We start from the raw sequence: 21,900 nt of genomic DNA, 5'->3' as shown, positions 1-21,900 counted from the left end.
GTGCATATATGTCTATGTATGTGTATTATGTATAAGTGTAATAATTGAGTATATAGGCATTTTTTTAAAGTGTGATGTGTACGTATAAATTTGTGTAAGATATGTGTGTATACCAATGTGTGCATGTGTGTGATATGGTGGTATAGCAGTACTGTTTATGTGCATGTTACAATGGTATGATGCTTAGATCAGCCCCAGGGGTGCAGCCTAAGGCAGACATCCCGCTGGGGCATTATTCAGTGGTGCAGCATCAGGCAGACATCCCACTGGGACATTCAGTGGTGCAGCCTCAGGCAGACATCCAACTGGGGCATTATTCAGTGGTGCTGTCTCAGGCAGACATCCAACTGGGGCATTATTCAGTGGTGCTGTCTCAGGCAGACATCCAACTGGGGCATTATTCAGTGGTGCAGCATCAGGCAGACATCCCACTGGGACATTCAGTGGTGCAGCATCAGGCAGACATCCAACTGGGACATTCAGTGGTGCAGCATCAGGCAGACATCCAACTGGGGCATTATTCAGTGGTGCTGTCTCAGGCAGACATCCAACTGGGGCATTATTCGGTGGTGCAGCCTCATGTAGAAATCCCACTGGGACATTCAGTGGTGCAGGCTCAGGTTTGGGGCTGGTAAGTAATCAGATGTCAGCATAGAGGGAGACGTATTGAATCACTCATTGTATCAGGGCATTTGCTGGCTAGGGGTCTGCACTCAGGACCCCCTTTAATACTCTGAGTGCTGGGTGCCCGCCGCCCGGGGGCTTCTCACACTCAGATCTAAGCTGTAAGAGCCGCACATCTTCTCGTGGGTTGTGGGAGATGTGATTGTCCCGGGTCACACCTCTGTGCCGCTGGACGTTACACCCTCCACAATGCTATACAGCAGCTAGATACAAGACCATGCATGGAGAGCGGACAGCAGGGTGAATGCAGCTCTGGAGGCGCAGGAGCATTAGACATGATGGAAAATACGGAGATACCCCATAATAAAAAAGCAGAGGTGGTCATAACGGCAGACACCCGGGACACCAATACGGAAAGTAACCCTTACCTTTGTGCCATTGTAGAAGTCGTCCATGCAGGTAGCATTCATGAAGGTCTGATGGAAGTGGGTGCTGGTGTCTATTCCACCAGGGATGACCAGTTTTCCAGTGGCATCAATGACTTTCGCCCCTCCAGGTATCATCAGCTCCCGTCCCACCTGCTGGATGATGCCATTCTCAATGTACACGTCGGCTTCTTGGGTGCAGTCATCGTTCACCACCTTACCCCCTTTAATGAGGATCCGAACACTGGTCGCATTGGCATGCATGGCTCTGGAGGAGAAAAAAATAGACAAAGCTTTAGATGGATCTATGATAATCCAGTTATGCAACATAGGTAGCTAATGCAGGGTTCTCAGCAGCACAAAGTATTTCAGGAGATGAATGTTCTGCTTGTATGCCAGGCAGTGACCACTCCACTTTTGGAAGGCCAAAACCCGATCTTCTAAGATTTTCTGTTGGCAGTGAATTATTGTTACCTGAATTAATTAGCATCAAAACGAGACTAACTTCTATTCATGGTACCATATATCAGACAAGAGCATGAGGTCTACAGGAAGGACGAAGGGATGCACAGAGCTCTGTCTAAAATATCTCTGTCATGACCCAGAGTTTCCTCAGACAACCCAGGAAAAAAAGACAACTCTGAAATATACAAGTAAAATCCAAAAAAGAGGAGTCTAGGAACATGCAAGACCCAGGAACTAAGCCAATAGTAAGCACTGCATGATTCTACTGAACAAAAGTCTTGTTCACTTCACCAAGAAAGCACAATTTACAAATAACAGAGAAGCCACACCCTGTCCACAAGGCACCAGAGAAGCCACACCCCGTCCACAAGGCACCAGAGAAGCCACACCCCGTCCACAAGGCACCAGAGAAGCCACACCCCGTCCACAAGGCACCAGAGAAGCCACACCCCATCCACAAGGCACCATAAAAGCCACACCCCATCCACAAGGCACCAGAGAAGCCACACCCCATCCACAAGGCACCAGAGAAGCCACACCCCATCCACAAGGCACCAGAGAAGCCACACCCCATCCACAAGGCACCAGAGAAGCCACACCCCATCCACAAGGCACCAGAGAAGCCACACCCCATCCACAAGGCACCAGAAAAGCCACACCCCATCCACAAGGCACCAGAAAAGCCACACCCCATCCACAAGGCACCAGAGAAGCCATACCCCATCCACAAGGCACCAGAGAAGCCACACCCCGTCCACAAGGCACCAGAGAAGCCACACCCCATCCACAAGGCACCATAAAAGCCACACCCCATCCACAAGGCACCAGAGAAGCCACACCCCATCCACAAGGCACCAGAGAAGCCACACCCCATCCACAAGGCACCAGAGAAGCCACACCCCATCCACAAGGCACCAGAGAAGCCACACCCCATCCACAAGGCACCAGAGAAGCCACACCCCATCCACAAGGCACCAGAGAAGCCACACCCCATCCACAAGGCACCAGAAAAGCCACACCCCATCCACAAGGCACCAGAGAAGCCACACCCTATCTACAAGGCATCAGAAAAGCCACACCCCATCCACAAGGCACCATAAAAGCCACACCCCATCCACAAGGCACCAGAGATGCCACACCCCATCCACAAGGCACCAGAGAAGTCACACCCCATCCACAAGGCACCAGAGAAGTCACATCCCGTCTAGAAGGCACCAGAAAAGACACACCTCGTCCACAAGGTACCAGAAAAGCCATACCCCGTCTACAAGGCACCATAAAAGCCACACCTCGTCCAAGAGGTGCCAGAGAAGCCACACCTAGTCTAAAAGGCACCAGAGAAGCGACATTTCATCCATAAAGCACCAAAGAAGCCACACGAGAAGCCACAGCTCGTCCACAAAGCACCAGAGAAGTGACACCTGGTCCTGAAGGCGCAGGGAAGCAACACTTCATCCAGAAGGTGCCACAGAAGCGACAACAAATCCAGAGCACTCCCAGGCCTCAGAGTACCTAAAATAGTTTTAAATCTGCAACCCTATAGGTGTGCCCATGATCAGGAAGAGCAGCATTTTTAGAAGCACAGTGGATGTAATTTATAGAAGTTCCATGCCCAATGTGCTTTTATTTAACGCTGTATAAACTCACCCGCGGCGCGGTTTACGAACGGCAGCATGCTAATTATTGCAGCGGAGACAGTTTCACCCATAGCCATTCATTAGATGCTGTGCGCATATAATGCCGCGTTATACCATAATGAACACACATTCTCTATGTATATACACACACACTCTTTTACTCATCTTTGAATTTTGTGTTTTATTGTGTTGTACCCCTCTTTTTCTAATGTAGGGGCCATTATGGTGTCAAGTTATATTGAGATGACGTGGGGGCACCATACCGCACATATGATGGTGTCAAACTCAGATGGGGTGACTGACAGGGACATATAGAGAATTGATAGTCCCCACAACCATAATATATGTACCATTTATTCCATGGCGCTTTACATGTGAAAAGGGATGTACATAATAAAAACAATACAATAATCTTAAACAATAAAAGCCACGACTGGTCCAGGAGGAGAGAGGACCCTGCCCGCGAGGGCTCACAATCTACAAGGGATGGGTGAGGATAGAGTAGATGAGGGCAGAGCTGGTCGTGCAGCGGTTTGGTGGATCGGTGGTTACTGCAGGTTGTTGGCTTCTCAGATGAGGTCGGTCTTCATGTTCCTTTTGAAGGTTTCCACGGTAGGCGAGAGTCTGATACGTTGAGGTAGAGAGTTCCAGAGTGGGGGGAAGCGCGGGAGAAATCTTGTATGCGATTGTGGGAAGAGGAGGTCGCATGCCAGTAAGCACCAAGAGACGAGGTCACAGATGTATGGAGGACACAGGTTGTGGATGGCTTTCCATGCCATGGTTAGGGTTTTGATCTGGAGTCTCTGGGTAACGGGATATATTATATACATATGTATATATATATAAAATTGAATGTATGTGTGTATCACCAACCAATCACGAAGCATCTTTCCTTTCACCAGAGCTGTTTCAAAGAAGCTGAGCTGTGATTGGTTGCTATGAGCAACAGTTTTCCAGGTCCACAACACCTCAGCAGAAACTGACATAGTGGAAGAAATCTAGCATCCCCGGGAACATAAGCTCCCAGCCATCGTCTGCCCCCCAGAAAAAAGAGTAGAGAGCACAGGACAGAAATGAATCCCCCCCCCTGCCATTATCCCCATCACACATCCTCCATCCCATAGGCACATCTTCCCTCTTAAAGGGATCATTGGTATGGAAATTAGGGCAAATCCACTCTGCGCTCTGATTCTCACCACAGGCTGACGGGATGATGTGGGATATTAGTGGTAGTAGTCCGGTGGCTCTGGCTGACGGGATGATGTGGGATATTAGTGGTAGTAGTCCGGTGGCTCTGGCTGACAGGATGATGTGGGATATTAGGGGTAGTAGTCCGGTGGCTCTGGCTGACGGGATGATGTGGGATATTAGTGGTAGTAGTCCGGTGGCTCTGGCTGACGGGATGATGTGGGATATTAGGGGTAGTAGTCCAGTAGCTCTGGCTGACGGGATGATGTGGGATATTAGGGGTAGTAGTCCGGTGGCTCTGGCTGATGGGATGATGTGGGATATTATGGGTAGTAGTCCGGTAGCTCTGGCTGATGGGATGATGTGGGATATTAGGGGTAGTAGTCCGGTGGCTCTGGCTGACGGGATGATGTGGGATATTAGTGGTAGTAGTCCGGTGGCTCTGACTGACGGGATGATGTGGGATATTAGGGGTAGTAGTCCGGTGGCTCTGGCTGATGGGATGATGTGGGATATTAGGGGTAGTAGTCCGGTAGCTCTGGCTGATGGGATGATGTGGGATATTAGGGGTAGTAGTCCGGTGGCTCTGGCTGACGGGATGATGTGGGATATTAGGGGTAGTAGTCCGGTGGCTCTGGCTGACGGGATGATGTGGGATATTAGGGGTAGTAGTCCGGTGGCTCTGGCTGATGGGATGATGTGGGATATTATGGGTAGTAGTCCGGTAGCTCTGGCTGATGGGATGATGTGGGATATTAGGGGTAGTAGTCCGGTGGCTCTGACTGACGGGAGGATGTGGGATATTAGTGGTAGTAGTCCGGTGGCTCTGGCTGATGGGATGATGTGGGATATTAGGGGTAGTAGTCCGGTGGCTCTGGCTGATGGGATGATGTGGGATATTAGTGGTAGTAGTCCGGTGGCTCTGGCTGACGGGATGATGTGGGATATTAGGGGTAGTAGTCCAATGGCTCTGGCTGACGGGATGATGTGAGATATTAGGGGTAGTAGTCCGGTGGCTCTGATGGGATGATGTGGGATATTAGGGGTAGTAGTCCAATGGCTCTGGCTGACGGGATGATGTGGGATATTACGGGTAGTAGTCCGGTGGCTCTGGCTGACAGGATGATGTGGGATATTAGGGGTAGTAGTCCAGTAGCTCTGGCTGACGGGATGATGTGGGATATTAGGGGTAGTAGTCCGGTGGCTCTGGCTGATGGGATGATGTGGGATATTATGGGTAGTAGTCCGGTAGCTCTGGCTGATGGGATGATGTGGGATATTAGGGGTAGTAGTCCGGTGGCTCTGACTGACGGGAGGATGTGGGATATTAGTGGTAGTAGTCCGGTGGCTCTGGCTGACGGGATGATGTGGGATATTAGGGGTAGTAGTCCAATGGCTCTGGCTGACGGGATGATGTGAGATATTAGGGGTAGTAGTCCGGTGGCTCTGATGGGATGATGTGGGATATTAGGGGTAGTAGTCCAATGGCTCTGGCTGACGGGATGATGTGGGATATTACGGGTAGTAGTCCGGTGGCTCTGGCTGACAGGATGATGTGGGATATTAGGGGTAGTAGTCCAGTAGCTCTGGCTGACGGGATGATGTGGGATATTAGGGGTAGTAGTCCGGTGGCTCTGGCTGATGGGATGATGTGGGATATTATGGGTAGTAGTCCGGTAGCTCTGGCTGATGGGATGATGTGGGATATTAGGGGTAGTAGTCCGGTGGCTCTGACTGACGGGAGGATGTGGGATATTAGTGGTAGTAGTCCGGTGGCTCTGGCTGACGGGATGATGTGGGATATTAGGGGTAGTAGTCCAATGGCTCTGGCTGACGGGATGATGTGAGATATTAGGGGTAGTAGTCCGGTGGCTCTGATGGGATGATGTGGGATATTAGGGGTAGTAGTCCAATGGCTCTGGCTGACGGGATGATGTGGGATATTACGGGTAGTAGTCCGGTGGCTCTGGCTGACAGGATGATGTGGGATATTAGGGGTAGTAGTCCAGTAGCTCTGGCTGACGGGATGATGTGGGATATTAGGGGTAGTAGTCCGGTGGCTCTGGCTGATGGGATGATGTGGGATATTATGGGTAGTAGTCCGGTAGCTCTGGCTGATGGGATGATGTGGGATATTAGGGGTAGTAGTCCGGTGGCTCTGGCTGACGGGATGATGTGGGATATTAGGGGTAGTAGTCCGGTGGCTCTGGCTGATGGGATGATGTGGGATATTAGGGGTAGTAGTCCGGTAGCTCTGGCTGATGGGATGATGTGGGATATTAGGGGTAGTAGTCCGGTGGCTCTGGCTGACGGGATGATGTGGGATATTAGGGGTAGTAGTCCGGTGGCTCTGGCTGATGGGAGGATGTGGGATATTAGTGGTAGTAGTCCGGTGGCTCTGGCTGATGGGATGATGTGGGATATTAGGGGTAGTAGTCCGGTGGCTCTGGCTGATGGGATGATGTGGGATATTAGGGGTAGTAGTCCGGTGGCTCTGGCTGATGGGATGATGTGGGATATTAGTGGTAGTAGTCCGGTGGCTCTGGCTGACGGGATGATGTGGGATATTAGGGGTAGTAGTCCAATGGCTCTGGCTGACGGGATGATGTGAGATATTAGGGGTAGTAGTCCGGTGGCTCTGATGGGATGATGTGGGATATTAGGGGTAGTAGTCCGGTGGCTCTGGCTGACGGGATGATGTGGGATATTACGGGTAGTAGTCCGGTGGCTCTGGCTGATGGGATGATGTGGGATATTAGTGGTAGTAGTCCGGTGGCTCTGGCTGACGGGATGATGTGGGATATTAGGGGTAGTAGTCCAGTAGCTCTGGCTGATGGGATGATGGGGGATATTAGGGGTAGTAGTCCGGTGGCTCTGGCTGACGGGATGATGTGGGATATTAGGGGTAGTAGTCCGGTGGCTCTGACTGACAGGATGATGTGGGATATTAGGGGTAGTAGTCCGGTGGCTCTGGCTGATGGGATGATGTGGGATATTAGGGGTTGTAGTCCGGTGGCTCTGGCTGACGGGATGATGTGGGATATTAGTGGTAGTAGTCCGGTGGCTCAGATGGGATGATGTGGGATATTAGGGGTAGTAGTCCGGTGGCTCTGGCTGACGGGATGATGTGGGATATTAGGGGTAGTAGTCCGGTGGCTCTGGCTGACGGGATGATGTGGGATATTAGTGGTAGTAGTCCGGTGGCTCTGGCTGACAGGATGATGTGGGATATTAGGGGGAGTAGTCCGGTGGCTCTGGCTGACGGGATGATGTGGGATATTAGTGGTAGTAGTCCGGTGGCTCTGGCTGACGGGATGATGTGGGATATTAGGGGTAGTAGTCCAGTAGCTCTGGCTGATGGGATGATGTGGGATATTAGGGGTAGTAGTCCAGTAGCTCTGGCTGATGGGATGAAGGGGGATATTAAGGGTAGTAGTCCGGTTGCTCTGGCTGACGGGATGATGTGGGATATTAGGGGTAGTAGTCCGGTGGCTCTGGCTGATGGGATGATGTGGGATATTAGGGGTAGTAGTCCGGTAGCTCTGGCTGATGGGATGATGTGGGATATTAGGGGTAGTAGTCCGGTGGCTCTGGCTGACGGGATGATGTGGGATATTAGGGGTAGTAGTCCGGTGGCTCTGGCTGATGGGATGATGTGGGATATTAGGGGTAGTAGTCCGGTGACTCTGGCTGACGGGATGATGTGGGATATTAGTGGTAGTAGTCCAATGGCTCTGGCTGACGGGATGATGTGGGATATTAGGGGTAGTAGTCCGGTAGCTCTGGCTGACGGGATGATGTGGGATATTAGGGGTAGTAGTCCGGTGGCTCTGGCTGACGGGATGATGAGGGATATTAGTGGTAGTAGTCCGGTGGCTCTGACGGGATGATGTGGGATATTAGGGGTAGTAGTCCGGTAGCTCTGGCTGACGGGATGATGTGGGATATTAGGGGTAGTAGTCCGGTGGCTCTGGCTGATGGGATGATGTGGGATATTAGTGGTAGTAGTCCGGTGGCTCTGACGGGATGATGTGGGATATTAGGGGTAGTAGTCCGGTGGCTCTGGCTGACGGGATGATGTGGGATATTAGGGGTAGTAGTCGGTGGCTCTGGCTGACGGGATGATGTGGGATATTAGGGGTAGTAGTCCTGTGGCTCTGGATGACGTGATGATGTGGGATATTAGGGGTAGTAGTCCGGTGGCTCTGGCTGATGTGGGATATTATAGTGAATGTGGTTATGCGGAGTGGGCGGGGTTATACACATTATAAACACATACACAGTTAGGTCCATATATATTTGGACAGAGACAACATTTTTCTAATTTTGGTTCTAGACATTACCACAATGAATTTTAAACAAAACAATTCAGATGCAGTTGAAGTTCAGACTTTCAGCTTTCATTTGAGGGTCTCCACATTAACATTGGATGGATGGTTTAGGAGTTTCAGCTCCGTAACATGTGCCACCCTGTTTTTAAAGGGACCAAAAGTAATTGGACAACTGACTCCAAGGCTATTTCATGGACAGGTGTGGGCAATCCCTTCGTTATGTCATTCTCAATTAAGCAGATAAAAGGCCTGGAGTTGATCTGAGGTGTGGTGCTTGCATTTGGAAGGTTTTGCTGTGAAGGAAACATTTGGTCAAAGGAGCTCTCCATGCAGGTGAAACAAGCCATCCTTATGCTGCAAAAACAGAAAAAACCCATCCGAGAAATTGCTACAACATTAGGAGTGGCAAAATCTACAGTTTGGTACATCCTGAGAAAGAAAGAAAGCACTGGTGAACTCATCAATGCAAAAAGACCTGGGCGCCCACGGAAGACAACAGTGGTGGATGATCGCAGAATAGTCTCCATGGTGAAGAGAAACCCCTTCACAACAGCCAACCAAGTGACCAACACTCTCCAGGAGGCAGGCGTATCAATATCCAAATCTACCATAAAGAGAAGACTGCATGAAAGTAAATACAGAGGGTTCACTGCACGGTGCAAGCCACTCATAAGCATCAAGAATCAAAAGGCCAGACTGGACTTTGCTAAAAAAACATCTAAAAAAAGCAAGTACAGTTCTGGAAGAACATTCTTTGGACAGATGAAACCAAGATCAACCTCTACCAGAATGATGTAAAGAGAAAAGTATGGTGAAGGCGTGGTACAGCTCATGATCCAAAGCATACCACATCATCTGTAAAACACGGCGGAGGCAGAGTGATGGCTTGGGCATGCATGGCTGCCAGTGGCACTGGGTCACTAGTGTTTATTGATGATGTGACACAGGACAGAAGCAGCCGAATGAATTCTGAGGTCTTCAGAGCCATACTGTGTGCTCAGATCCAGCCAAATGCAGCCAAACTGATTGGTCGTCGTTTCATGCTACAGATGGTCAATGACCCAAAACATAAAGCCAAAGCAACCCAGGAGTTTATTCAAGCAAAGAAGTGGAATATTCTTGATTGGCCAAGTCAGTCACATGATCTCAACCCAATTGAGCATGCATTTCACTTGGTAAAGACTAAACTTCAGACAGAAAGTCCCACAAACAAACAGCAACTGAAAACCACCGCAGTGAAGGCCTGGCAGAGCATCAAAAAGGAGGAGACACAGCGTCTGGTGATGGCCATGAGTTCAAGACTTCAGGCAGTCATTGCCAACAAAGGGTTTTCAACCAAGTACTAGAAATGAACATTTTATTTACTCTGTCCAATTACTTTTGGTCCCTTTAAAAACAGGGTGGCACATGTTAAGGAGCTGAAACTCCTAAACCCTTCACACAATGTTATTGTGGAAACCCTCAAATGAAAGCTGAAAGTCTGAACTTCAACTGCATCTGAATTGTTTTGTTTAAAATTCATTCTGAGTTGGCGTCCTTGCAGTCTACAACCCTTCAAGGCTTCAAGTGGAATGTCCCACTGCAGAAAACAGTGTGAACAGGGCCTAACTGGACACCAAATAAGAAGACATCAATTTTGTACTACATGAATGTCAATGAATGAACCTGGTACAGCAGCAGATGAGTTTGTCCTCTAAACGACCGAACAAATGAGAAATCGCTCGCAGGTCGGCAGCGAGCCCTGACTACACCAACAAAATCCATAAAGACTTCCAGATAAAGATTCAGCAAACATCCAACTCAGCGGAGGAGGAAGAAACCTCTACACATGGATTCCCCGCAGAGTCCTGCAGCCACGTGAACGACGGCAGAGGAGGGAAAGCTCGTCTGGATGTGACAGGAACAGATGACATGAAGGACCTCCGCATCTGACAGTGACAGGTCGTTACGCATCAGGAAGATTCCTGTACTCCATAGAGATTCTCCTTCCTATAAACACAACGTATATGACATAACAGACAGACCAGCACCACAGAAGATGATTTGCACGGAGGACGCCTGCGGCAGGCCGAATAGCCCCATCACTGACAGTCTGATCAAATATGACAACACTAACAGTCACTGCTCTGACTGTAAACTACTCGGACATCTCCCCATTGTATCCATCACTGCTCTGACTGTAAAGGACTCGGACATCTCCCTATTATATCCATCACTGCTCTGACTGTAAAGGACTCGGACACCTCCCCATTGTATCTATCACTGCTCTGACTGTAAAGGACTCGGACATCTCCCCATTGTATCTATCACTGCTCTGACTGTAAAGGACTCGGACATCTCCCCATTGTATCTATCACTGCTCTGACTGTAAAGGACTCGGACACCTCCCCATTGTATCCATCACTGCTCTGACTGTACCCGGACATCTCCCCATTGTATCCATCACTGCTCTGACTGTAAAGGACTCGGACATCTCCCCATTGTATCCATCACTGCTCTGACTGTAAAGGACTCGGACATCTCCCCATTGTATCCATCACTGCTCTGACTGTAAAGGACTCGGACATCTCCCCATTGTATCCATCACTGCTCTGACTGTAAAGGACTCGGACATCTCCCTATTATATCCATCACTGCTCTGACTGTAAAGGACTCGGACACCTCCCCATTGTATCCATCACTGCTCTGACTGTAAAGCACTCGGACATCTCCCCATTGTATCTATCACTGCTCTGACTGTAAAGGACTCGGACATCTCCCCATTGTATCTATCACTGCTCTGACTGTAAAGGACTCGGACACCTCCCCATTGTATCCATCACTGCTCTGACTGTACCCGGACATCTCCCCATTGTATCCATCACTGCTCTGACTGTAAAGGACTCGGACATCTCCCCATTGTATCCATCACTGCTCTGACTGTAAAGGACTCGGACATCTCCCCATTGTATCCATCACTGCTCTGACTGTAAAGGACTCGGACATCTCCCCATTGTATCCATCACTCCTCTTACTGTAAAGTACTCGGACATCTCCCCATTGTATCCATCACTGCTCTGACTGTAAAGGAATCGGACATCTCCCCATTGTATCCATCACTCCTCTGACTGTAAAGGAATCGGACATCTTCCCATTCTATCCATCACTGCTCTGACTGTAAAGGACTCGGACATCTCCCCATTGTATCCATCACTCCTCTTACTGTAAAGTACTCGGACATCTCCCCATTGTATCCATCACTGCTCTGACTGTAAAGGACTCGGACATCTTCCCATTCTATCCATCACTGCTCTGACTGTAAAGGAATCGGACATCTTCCCATTCTATCCATCACTGCTCTGACTGTAAAGGACTCGGACATCTCCCCATTGTATCCATCACTCCTCTTACTGTAAAGTACTCGGACATCTCCCCATTGTATCCATCACTGCTCTGACTGTAAAGGACTCGGACATCTCCCCATTGTATCCATCACTGCTCTGACTGTAAAGGAATCGGACATCTTCCCATTCTATCCATCACTGCTCTGACTGTAAAGGACTCGGACATCTCCCCATTGTATCCATCACTCCTCTTACTGTAAAGTACTCGGACATCTCCCCATTGTATCCATCACTGCTCTGACTGTAAAGGACTCGGACATCTCCCCATTGTATCCATCATTGCTCTGACTGTAAAGGACTCGGACATCTCCCCATTGTATCCATCACTGCTCTGACTGTAAAGCACTCGGACATCTTCCCATTGTATCCATCCCTGCTCTGACTGTAAAGCACTCGGACATCTCCCCATTGTATCCATCATTGCTCTGACTGTAAAGGACTCGGACATCTCCCCATTGTATCCATCCCTGCTCTGACTGTAAAGCACTCGGACATCTTCCCATTGTATCCATCCCTGCTCTGACTGTAAAGCACTCGGACATTTTCCCATTGTATCCATCCGTGCTCTGACTGTAAAGGACTCGGACATCTCCCCATTGTATCCATCACTGCTCTGACTGTAAAGGACTCGGACATCTCCCCATTGTATCCATCACTGCTCTGACTGTAAACTACTCGGACATCTCCCCATTGTATCCATCACTGCTCTGACTGTAAAGGACTCGGACATCTCCCTATTATATCCATCACTGCTCTGACTGTAAAGGACTCGGACATCTCCCCATTGTATCTATCACTGCTCTGACTGTAAAGGACTCGGACATCTCCCCATTGTATCTATCACTGCTCTGACTGTAAAGGACTCGGACACCTCCCCATTGTATCCATCACTGCTCTGACTGTACCCGGACATCTCCCCATTGTATCCATCACTGCTCTGACTGTAAAGGAATCGGACATCTCCCCATTGTATCCATCACTGCTCTGACTGTAAAGGACTCGGACATCTCCCCATTGTATCCATCACTCCTCTGACTGTAAAGGACTCGGACATCTCCCCATTGTATCCATCACTGCTCTGACTGTAAAGCACTCGGACACCTCCCCATTGTATCCATCACTGCTCTGACTGTACCCGGACATCTCCCCATTGTATCTATCACTGCTCTGACTGTAAAGGAATCGGACATCTCCCCATTGTATCCATCACTGCTCTGACTGTAAAGGACTCGGACATCTCCCCATTGTATCCATCACTCCTCTGACTGTAAAGGAATCGGACATCTTCCCATTCTATCCATCACTGCTCTGACTGTAAAGGACTCGGACATCTCCCCATTGTATCCATCACTCCTCTTACTGTAAAGTACTCGGACATCTCCCCATTGTATCCATCACTGCTCTGACTGTAAAGGAATCGGACATCTCCCCATTGTATCCATCACTCCTCTGACTGTAAAGGAATCGGACATCTTCCCATTCTATCCATCACTGCTCTGACTGTAAAGGACTCGGACATCTCCCCATTGTATCCATCACTCCTCTTACTGTAAAGGACTCGGACATCTCCCCATTGTATCCATCACTGCTCTGACTGTAAAGTACTCGGACATCTCCCCATTGTATCCATCACTCCTCTGACTGTAAAGGACTCGGACATCTCCCCATTGTATCCATCACTGCTCTGACTGTAAAGGACTCGGACATCTCCCCATTGTATCCATCACTCCTCTGACTGAAAAGGACTCGGACATCTCGCAATTGTATCCATCACTGCTCTGACTGTAAAGTACTCGGACATCTCCTCATTGTATCCATCACTGCTCTGACTGTAAACTACTCGGACATCTCCCCATTGTATCCATCACTCCTCTGACTGTAAAGGACTCGGACATCTCCCCATTGTATCCATCACTGCTCTGACTGTAAAGGACTCGGACATCTCCCCATTGTATCCATCACTGCTCCGACTGTAAAGCACTCGGACATCTTCCCATTGTATCCATCCCTGCTCTGACTGTAAAGCACTCGGACATCTCCCCATTGTATCCATCCCTGCTCTGACTGTAAAGGACTCGGACATCTCCCCATTCTATCCATCACTCCTCTGACTGTAAAGGATTCGGACATCTCCCCATTGTATCCATCACTGCTCTGACTGTAAAGGACTCGGACATCTCCCCATTGTATCCATCACTGCTCTGACTGTAAAGCACTTGGACATCTTCCCATTGTATCCATCCCTGCTCTGACTGTAAAGCACTCGGACATCTTCCCATTGTATCCATCCCTGCTCTGACTGTAAAGCACTCGGACATCTCCCCATTGTATCCATCCCTGCTCTGACTGTAAAGGACTCGGACATCTCCCCATTGTATCCATCACTGCTCTGACTGTAAAGCACTCGGACATCTTCCCATTGTATCCATCCCTGCTCTGACTGTAAAGCACTCGGACATCTTCCCATTGTATCCATCCCTGCTCTGACTGTAAAGCACTCGGACATCTCCCCATTGTATCCATCCCTGCTCTGACTGTAAAGCACTCGGACATCTCCCCATTGTATCCATCCCTGCTCTGACTGTAAAGGACTCGGACATCCTCCCATTGTATCCATCCCTGCTCTGACTGTAAAGCACTCGGACATCTTCCCATTGTATCCATCCCTGCTCTGACTGTAAAGCACTCGGACATCTTCCCATTGTATCCATCCCTGCTCTGACTGTAAAGCACTCGGACATCTCCCCATTGTATCCATCTCTGCTCTGACTGTAAAGGACTCGGACATCTCCCCATTGTATCCATCACTCCTCTGACTGTAAAGGACTCGGACATCTCCCCATTGTATCCATCCCTGCTCTGACTGTAAAGCACTCGGACATTTTCCCATTGTATCCATCCGTGCTCTGACTGTAAAGGACTCGGACATCCTCCCATTGTATCCATCCCTGCTCTGACTGTAAAGCACTCGGACATCTTCCCATTGTATCCATCCCTGCTCTGACTGTAAAGCACTCGGACATCTCCCCATTGTATCCATCCCTGCTCTGACTGTAAAGCACTCGGACATCTCCCCATTGTATCCATCACTGCTCTGACTGTAAAGCACTCGGACATCTCCCCATTGTATCCATCACTCCTGACTGTAAAGCACTCGGACATCTCCCCATTGTATCCATCACTCCTCTGACTGTAAAGCACTCGGACATCTCCCCATTGTATCCATCCCTGCTCTGACTGTAAAGCACTCGGACATCTCCCCATTGTATCCATCACCTTAATAATCTCAGAGCTAGGAATATAATTCACTACACTGTAATAATCTCAGAGATGAGAATACAACACACAGCACCGTAATAATCCCAGAGCTAGGAATACAATACACTGTATTGTATTACCATAATTCAAAACAGAACTGTAACAATACAACACACCAGAGTAACTATCCCAGAGCCAGAAATACAACATACAGCACAGTAATAATCTCACCGCATTTCTTTCTCCAGACGGAGTGAGCACCGCCTTGTATCCTCTGGAGATTGAACCTTTCTTTCTCCAGGGTGAGAAAACGCCCCCATGTATTCTCTGGAGATTGAACCTTTCTTTCTCCAGGCTGAAGGAGTATTGTATCTTCTGGAGATTGAACCTTTCTTTCTCCAGGCTGAAGGAGTATTGTATCTTCTGGAGATTGAACCTTTCTTTCTCCAGGCTGAAGGAGTATTGTATCTTCTGGAGATTGAACGTTTCTTTCTCCAGGCTGAGGGAACGCCCCCTTGTATCCTCTGGAGATTGAACCTTTCTTTCTCAAGGCTGAGGGAGTATTGTATCTTCTGGAGATTGAATCTTTCTTTCTCCAGGCTGAGGGAACGCCCCCTTGTATCCTCTGGAGATTTATCCTCTTTTTCCACGCGGAGCGAGTATTGAATCCTTTGGAGATTGAACCTTTCTTTCTCCAGGCGGAGGGAGCGCTCTTTTGAGGGAGTATTACATGAAACATTAAGTTTTTGAATATAATTTTTGTATGGATCATCTCTGTAGTTGTACAACTTAATCATGTCGCCCCTTAGACGCCTCTTCTCAAGGCAGAATAGTGAGTGCAGCTCTGGAGTATAATACAGGAGGTAACTCAGGATCAGTAATGTAATGTATGTACACAGTGACTGCACCAGCAGAATAGTGAGTGCAGCTCTGATGTATAATACAGGAGGTAACTCAGGATTGGTAATGTAATGTATGCTCACAGTGACTGCAACAGCAGAATAGTGAGTGCAGCTCTGGAGTATAATACAGGATGTAACTCGGGATCAGTAATGTAATGTATGTACACAGTGACTGCACCAGCAGAATAGTGAGTGCAGCTCTGGGGTATAATACAGGAGGTAACTCAGGATCAGTAATGTAATGTACGTACACAGTGACTGCACCAGCAGAATAGTGAGTGCAGCTCTGGGGTATAATACAGGAGGTAACTCAGGATCAGTAATGTAATGTATGTACACAGTGACTGCACCAGCAGAATAGTGAGTGCAGCTGTGGGGTATAATACTGGATGTAACTCAGGATCAGTAATGTAATGTATGTACACCGTGACTGCACCAGCAGAATAGTGAGTGCAGCTCTGGAGTATAATACAGGACGTAACTCAGGATCAGTATTGTAATGTATGTACACAGTGACTGCACCAGCAGAATAGTGAGTGCAGCTCTGGAGTATAATACAGGACGTAACTCAGGATCAGTAATGTAATGTATGTACACAGTGACTGCACCAGCAGAATAGCGAGTGCAGCTCTGGGGTATAATGCAGGATGTAACTCAGGATCAGTAATGTAATGTATGTACACAGTGACTGCACCAGCAGAATAGTGAGTGCAGCTCTGGGGTATAATACAGGAGGTAACTCAGGATCAGTAATGTAATGTATGTACACAGTGACTGCACCAGCAGAATAGTGAGTGCAGCTCTGGGGTATAATACAGGAGGTAACTCAGGATCAGTAATGTAATGTATGTACACAGTGACTGCACCAGCAGAATAGTGAGTGCAGCTCTGGGGTATAATACAGGATGTAACTCACCATCAGTAATGTAATGTATGTACACAGTGACTTCACCAGCAGAATAGGGAGTGCAGCTCTGGAGTAGAATACAGGATGTAACCTAGGATCAGTAATGTAATGTATGTACACAGTGACTGCACCAGCAGAATAGTGAGTGCAGCTCTGGAGTATAATACAGGAGGTAACTCAGGATCAGTAATGTATGTACACAGTGACTGCACCAGCAGAATAGTGAGTGCAGCTCTGGGGTATAATACAGGATGTAACCTAGGATCAGTAATGTAATGTATGTACACAGTGACTGCACCAGCAGAATAGTGAGTGCAGCTCTGGAGTATAATACAGGAGGTAACTCAGGATCAGTAATGTATGTACACAGTGACTGCACCAGGAGAATAGTGAGTGCAGCTCTGGGGTATAATACAGGATGTAACTCAGGATCAGTAATGTAATGTATGTACACAGTGACTGCACCAGCAGAATAGTGAGTGCAGCTCTGGAGTATAATACAGGATGTAACTCAGGATCAGTAATGTATGTACACAGTGACTGCACCAGCAGAATAGTGAGTGCAGCTCTGGGGTATAATACAGGATGTAACCTAGGATCAGTAATGTAATGTATGCACACAGTGACTGCACCAGCAGAATAGTGAGTGCAGCTCTGGGGTATAATACAGGAAGTAACTCAGGATCAGCAATGTAATGTATGTACACAGTGACTGCACCAGCAGAATAGTGAGTGCAGCTCTGGAGTATAATACAGGATGTACCTCAGGATCAGTAATGTAATGTATGTACACAGTGACTGCACCAGCAGAATAGTGAGCGCAGCTCTGGAGTATAATACAGGATATAACTCAGGATCAGTAATGTATGTACACAGTGACTGCACCAGCAGAATAGTGAGTGCAGCTCTGGAGTATAATACAGGAGGTAACTCAGGATCAGTAATGTAATGTATGTACACAGTGACTGCACCAGCAGAATAGTGAGTGCAGCTCTGGGGTATAATACAGGATATAACTCAGGATCAGTAATGTATGTACACAGTGACTGCACCAGCAGAATAGTGAGTGCAGCTCTGGAGTATAATACAGGATGTAACCCAGGATCAGTAATGTAATGTCTGTACACAGTGACTGCACCAGCAGAATAGTGAGTGCAGCTCTGGGGTATAATACAGGAGGTAACTCAGGATCAGTAATGTAATGTATGTGCACAGTGACTGCACCAGCAGAATAGTGAGTGCAGCTCTGGGGTATAATACAGGAGGTAACTCAGGATCAGTAATGTAATGTATGTACACAGTGACTGCACCAGCAGAATAGTGAGTGCAGCTCTGGGGTATAATACAGGACGTAACTCAGGATCAGTAATGTAATGTATGTACACAGTGACTGCACCAGCAGAATAGTGAGTGCAGCTCTGGAGTATAATACAGGAGGTAACTCAGGATCAGTAATGTAATGTATGTACACAGTGACTGCACCAGCAGAATAGTGAGTGCAGCTCTGGGGTATAATACAGGATATAACTCAGGATCAGTAATGTAATGTATATACACAGTGACTGCACCAGCAGAATAGTGAGTGCAGCTCTGGGGTATAATACAGGATATAACTCAGGATCAGTAATGTAATGTATGTACACAGTGACTGCACCAGCAGAATAGTGAGTGCAGCTCTGGAGTATAATACAGGAGGTAACTCAGGATCAGTAATGTAATGTATGTGCACAGTGACTGCACCAGCAGAATAGTGAGTGCAGCTCTGGGGTATAATACAGGACGTAACTCAGGATCAGTAATGTAATGTATGTACACAGTGACTGCACCAGCAGAATAGTGAGTGCAGCTCTGGAGTATAATACAGGATGTAACTCAGGATCAGTAATGTAATGTATGTAAACAGTGACTGCACCAGCAGAATAGTGAGTGCAGCTCTGGGGTATAATACAGCAATGGGGGATGTGTAAACAGTCATAGGGGTATGTTGGGTTGGGGATGTAGTTATGGGGGTATGTGGGTGCAGTTATGGGGGGATGCGGTACAGTTATGGGGGGATGAGGTGCAGTTATGGGGGGATGTGGGGCGATGCGGTGCAGTTATGGGGGGATGAGGTGCAGTTATGGGGGGATGCGGTGCAATTATGGGGGGATGCGGTGCAGTTATGGGGGGGATGCGGTGCAGTTATGGGGGGGATGCGGTGCAGTTATGGGGGGATGCGGTGCAGTTATGGGGGGGATGTGGGGCGATGCGGTGCAGTTATGGGGGGATGAGGTGCAGTTATGGGGGGATGCGGTGCAGTTATGGGGGGATGCGGTGCAGTTATGGGGGGATGAGGTGCAGTTATGGGGGGATGTGGTGCAGTTATGGGGGGATGCGGTGCAGTTATGGGGGATGAGGTGCAGTTATGGGGGATGCGGTGCAGTTATGGGGGGATGTGGTGCAGTTGTGGGGGGATGAGGTGCAGTTATGGGGGATGCGGTGCAGTTGTGGGGGGATGAGGTGCAGCTATGGGGGATGCGGTGCAGTTGTGGGGGGATGTGGTGCAGTTATGGGGGATGTGGTGCAGTTATGGGGGGGATGAGGTGCAGTTATGGGGGGATGTGGTGCAGTTATGGGGGATGCGGTGCAGTTGTGGGGGGATGAGGTGCAGCTATGGGGGATGTGGTGCAGTTATGGGGGATGCGGTGCAGTTATGGGGGGATGAGGTGCAGTTATGGGGGATGCGGTGCAGTTGTGGGGGGATGTGGTGCAGTTATGGGGGGATGAGGTGCAGTTATGGGGGATGAGGTGCAGTTATGGGGGGATGTGGTGCAGTTATGGGGGATGCGGTGCAGTTGTGGGGGGATGAGGTGCAGTTATGGGGGGATGTGGTGCAGTTATGGGGGGATGCGGTGCAGTTATGGGGGGATGAGGTGCAGTTATGGGGGGATGAGGTGCAGTTGTGGGGGGATGTGGTGCAGTTATGGGGGGATGAGGTGCAGTTATGGGGGGATGAGGTGCAGTTATGGGGGATGTGGTGCAGTTATGGGGGGATGAGGTGCAGTTATGGGGGATGCGGTGCAGTTATGGGGGGATGAGGTGCAGTTATGGGGGATGTGGTGCAGTTATGGGGGGATGAGGTGCAGTTATGGGGGATGCGGTGCAGTTATGGGGGGATGAGGTGCAGTTATGGGGGATGAGGTGCAGTTATGGGGGGATGTGGTGCAGTTATGGGGGATGCGGTGCAGTTGTGGGGGGATGAGGTGCAGTTATGGGGGGATGTGGTGCAGTTATGGGGGGATGCGGTGCAGTTATGGGGGGATGAGGTGCAGTTATGGGGGGATGAGGTGCAGTTGTGGGGGGATGTGGTGCAGTTATGGGGGATGTGGTGCAGTTATGGGGGGATGAGGTGCAGTTATGGGGGATGTGGTGCAGTTATGGGGGGATGAGGTGCAGTTATGGGGGATGCGGTGCAGTTATGGGGGGATGAGGTGCAGTTATGGGGGATGTGGTGCAGTTATGGGGGGATGAGGTGCAGTTATGGGGGATGCGGTGCAGTTATGGGGGGATGAGGTGCAGTTATGGGGGATGTGGTGCAGTTATGGGGGGATGAGGTGCAGTTATGGGGGATGTGGTGCAGTTATGGGGGGATGAGGTGCAGTTATGGGGGATGCGGTGCAGTTATGGGGGGATGAGGTGCAGTTATGGGGGATGTGGTGCAGTTATGGGGGATGCGGTGCAGTTGTGGGGGGATGAGGTGCAGCTATGGGGGGATGCGGTGCAGTTGTGGGGGGATGAGGTGCAGTTATGGGGGATGTGGTGCAGTTATGGGGGATATATGGAGTGAGGGGTGTATGACTGGTGGTGCAGGTGTCCTTCCGTAGGGCGCCGTTGCGGGGCGCTGTGCCGTGCTGGGCGCCGGGCGGCGGTCACTCACCTGCTCGGGCTCGGGCTGCGGCAGGATGGCTGGGTTGGGCAGTTCTCCGTGCGCCTCTCACAGCAGCTTGCATTACTGGAGACACAGGACGGCGGGATCTCTGCGCCAACTGACATGTAATGCACCAATCAATAAGCGGAGTACGTGACAGCAGGGTAGGCTGTCTGCAAGGGACGCACGTGATTGGTCAGGTTTCGTTGTAGTTTTCTCCCTTTCTCTTCTGTGTATTTTCTTCTTTTCTGAACTCTATGTCCCAGCGTGCATTGCGGCAGGCGGCTGCCAGGAGTGGGAGGTCGCCGTTGTGATCTCTGAAGAAGGATTGCCTGATGGTTACCATGGAGACCGAGTACCTGACAGTCACTGCGGCCTCCCCTCACCCCAGTCTCAGGGGTCTCCCCACCCTGAGGAGGCACATTACACAGGGGCCATAGCCTCCATATATGGCTGAAGTGATGGGACCGCCACGCTCACACAGCCCACGTCCCAACCTTCAGAGGCGGCCCACGTCCCAACCTTCAGAGGCGGCCCACGTCCCAACCTTCAGAGGCGGCCCACGTCCCAACCTTCAGAGGCGGCCCACGTCCGAATCTTCAGAGGCGTCCCACGTCTCAACCTTCAGAGGCGGCCCACGTCCGAATCTTCAGAGGCGTCCCACGTCTCAACCTTCAGAGGCGGTCCACGTCTCAACCTTCAGAGGCGGCCCACGCCCGAATCTTCAGAGGCGGCCCACGTCCCACCCTTCAGAGGCAGCCCACGTCCGAATCTTCAGAGGCGTCCCACGTCTCAACCTTCAGAGGCGGTCCACGTCTCAACCTTCAGAGGCGGCCCACGTCCCAACCTTCAGAGGCAGCCCACGTCCGAATC

At 49.6% G+C, this 21,900-nt stretch overlaps 1 protein-coding gene across 2 annotated transcripts in view; it reads right to left on the bottom strand.

The window, feature by feature from the left end:
• DPYSL5 (dihydropyrimidinase like 5) overlaps window positions 1-21,574 on the bottom strand; it is a 124,273-nt gene extending 102,699 nt beyond the window's left edge. Inside the window, exons 1-2 of one of the 2 annotated variants that reach the window (XM_073562046.1) lie at window positions 21,037-21,574; window positions 1,053-1,317 (exon numbers count right to left, since the gene is read on the bottom strand). In XM_073562046.1, the coding sequence (XP_073418147.1) occupies window positions 1,053-1,317; window positions 21,037-21,152 (381 nt within the window). In that variant the 5' untranslated portion in view covers window positions 21,153-21,574. The remainder of the gene's footprint in view (window positions 1-1,052; window positions 1,318-21,036) is intronic. The other variant, XM_073562045.1, reaches the window with a different exon arrangement.
• Between the last annotated feature and the right edge of the window lie 326 nt (window positions 21,575-21,900).

This window comes from Dendrobates tinctorius, unplaced genomic scaffold (genome assembly GCF_039654945.1).
Source record: "Dendrobates tinctorius isolate UK_male_01 unplaced genomic scaffold, ASM3965494v1 ptg000332l, whole genome shotgun sequence".
Taxonomy (NCBI): domain Eukaryota; kingdom Metazoa; phylum Chordata; class Amphibia; order Anura; family Dendrobatidae; genus Dendrobates; species Dendrobates tinctorius.
The sequence above is the reverse complement of the archived record's forward strand: the minus strand, read 5'-3'. Positions and strand labels throughout refer to the sequence as shown.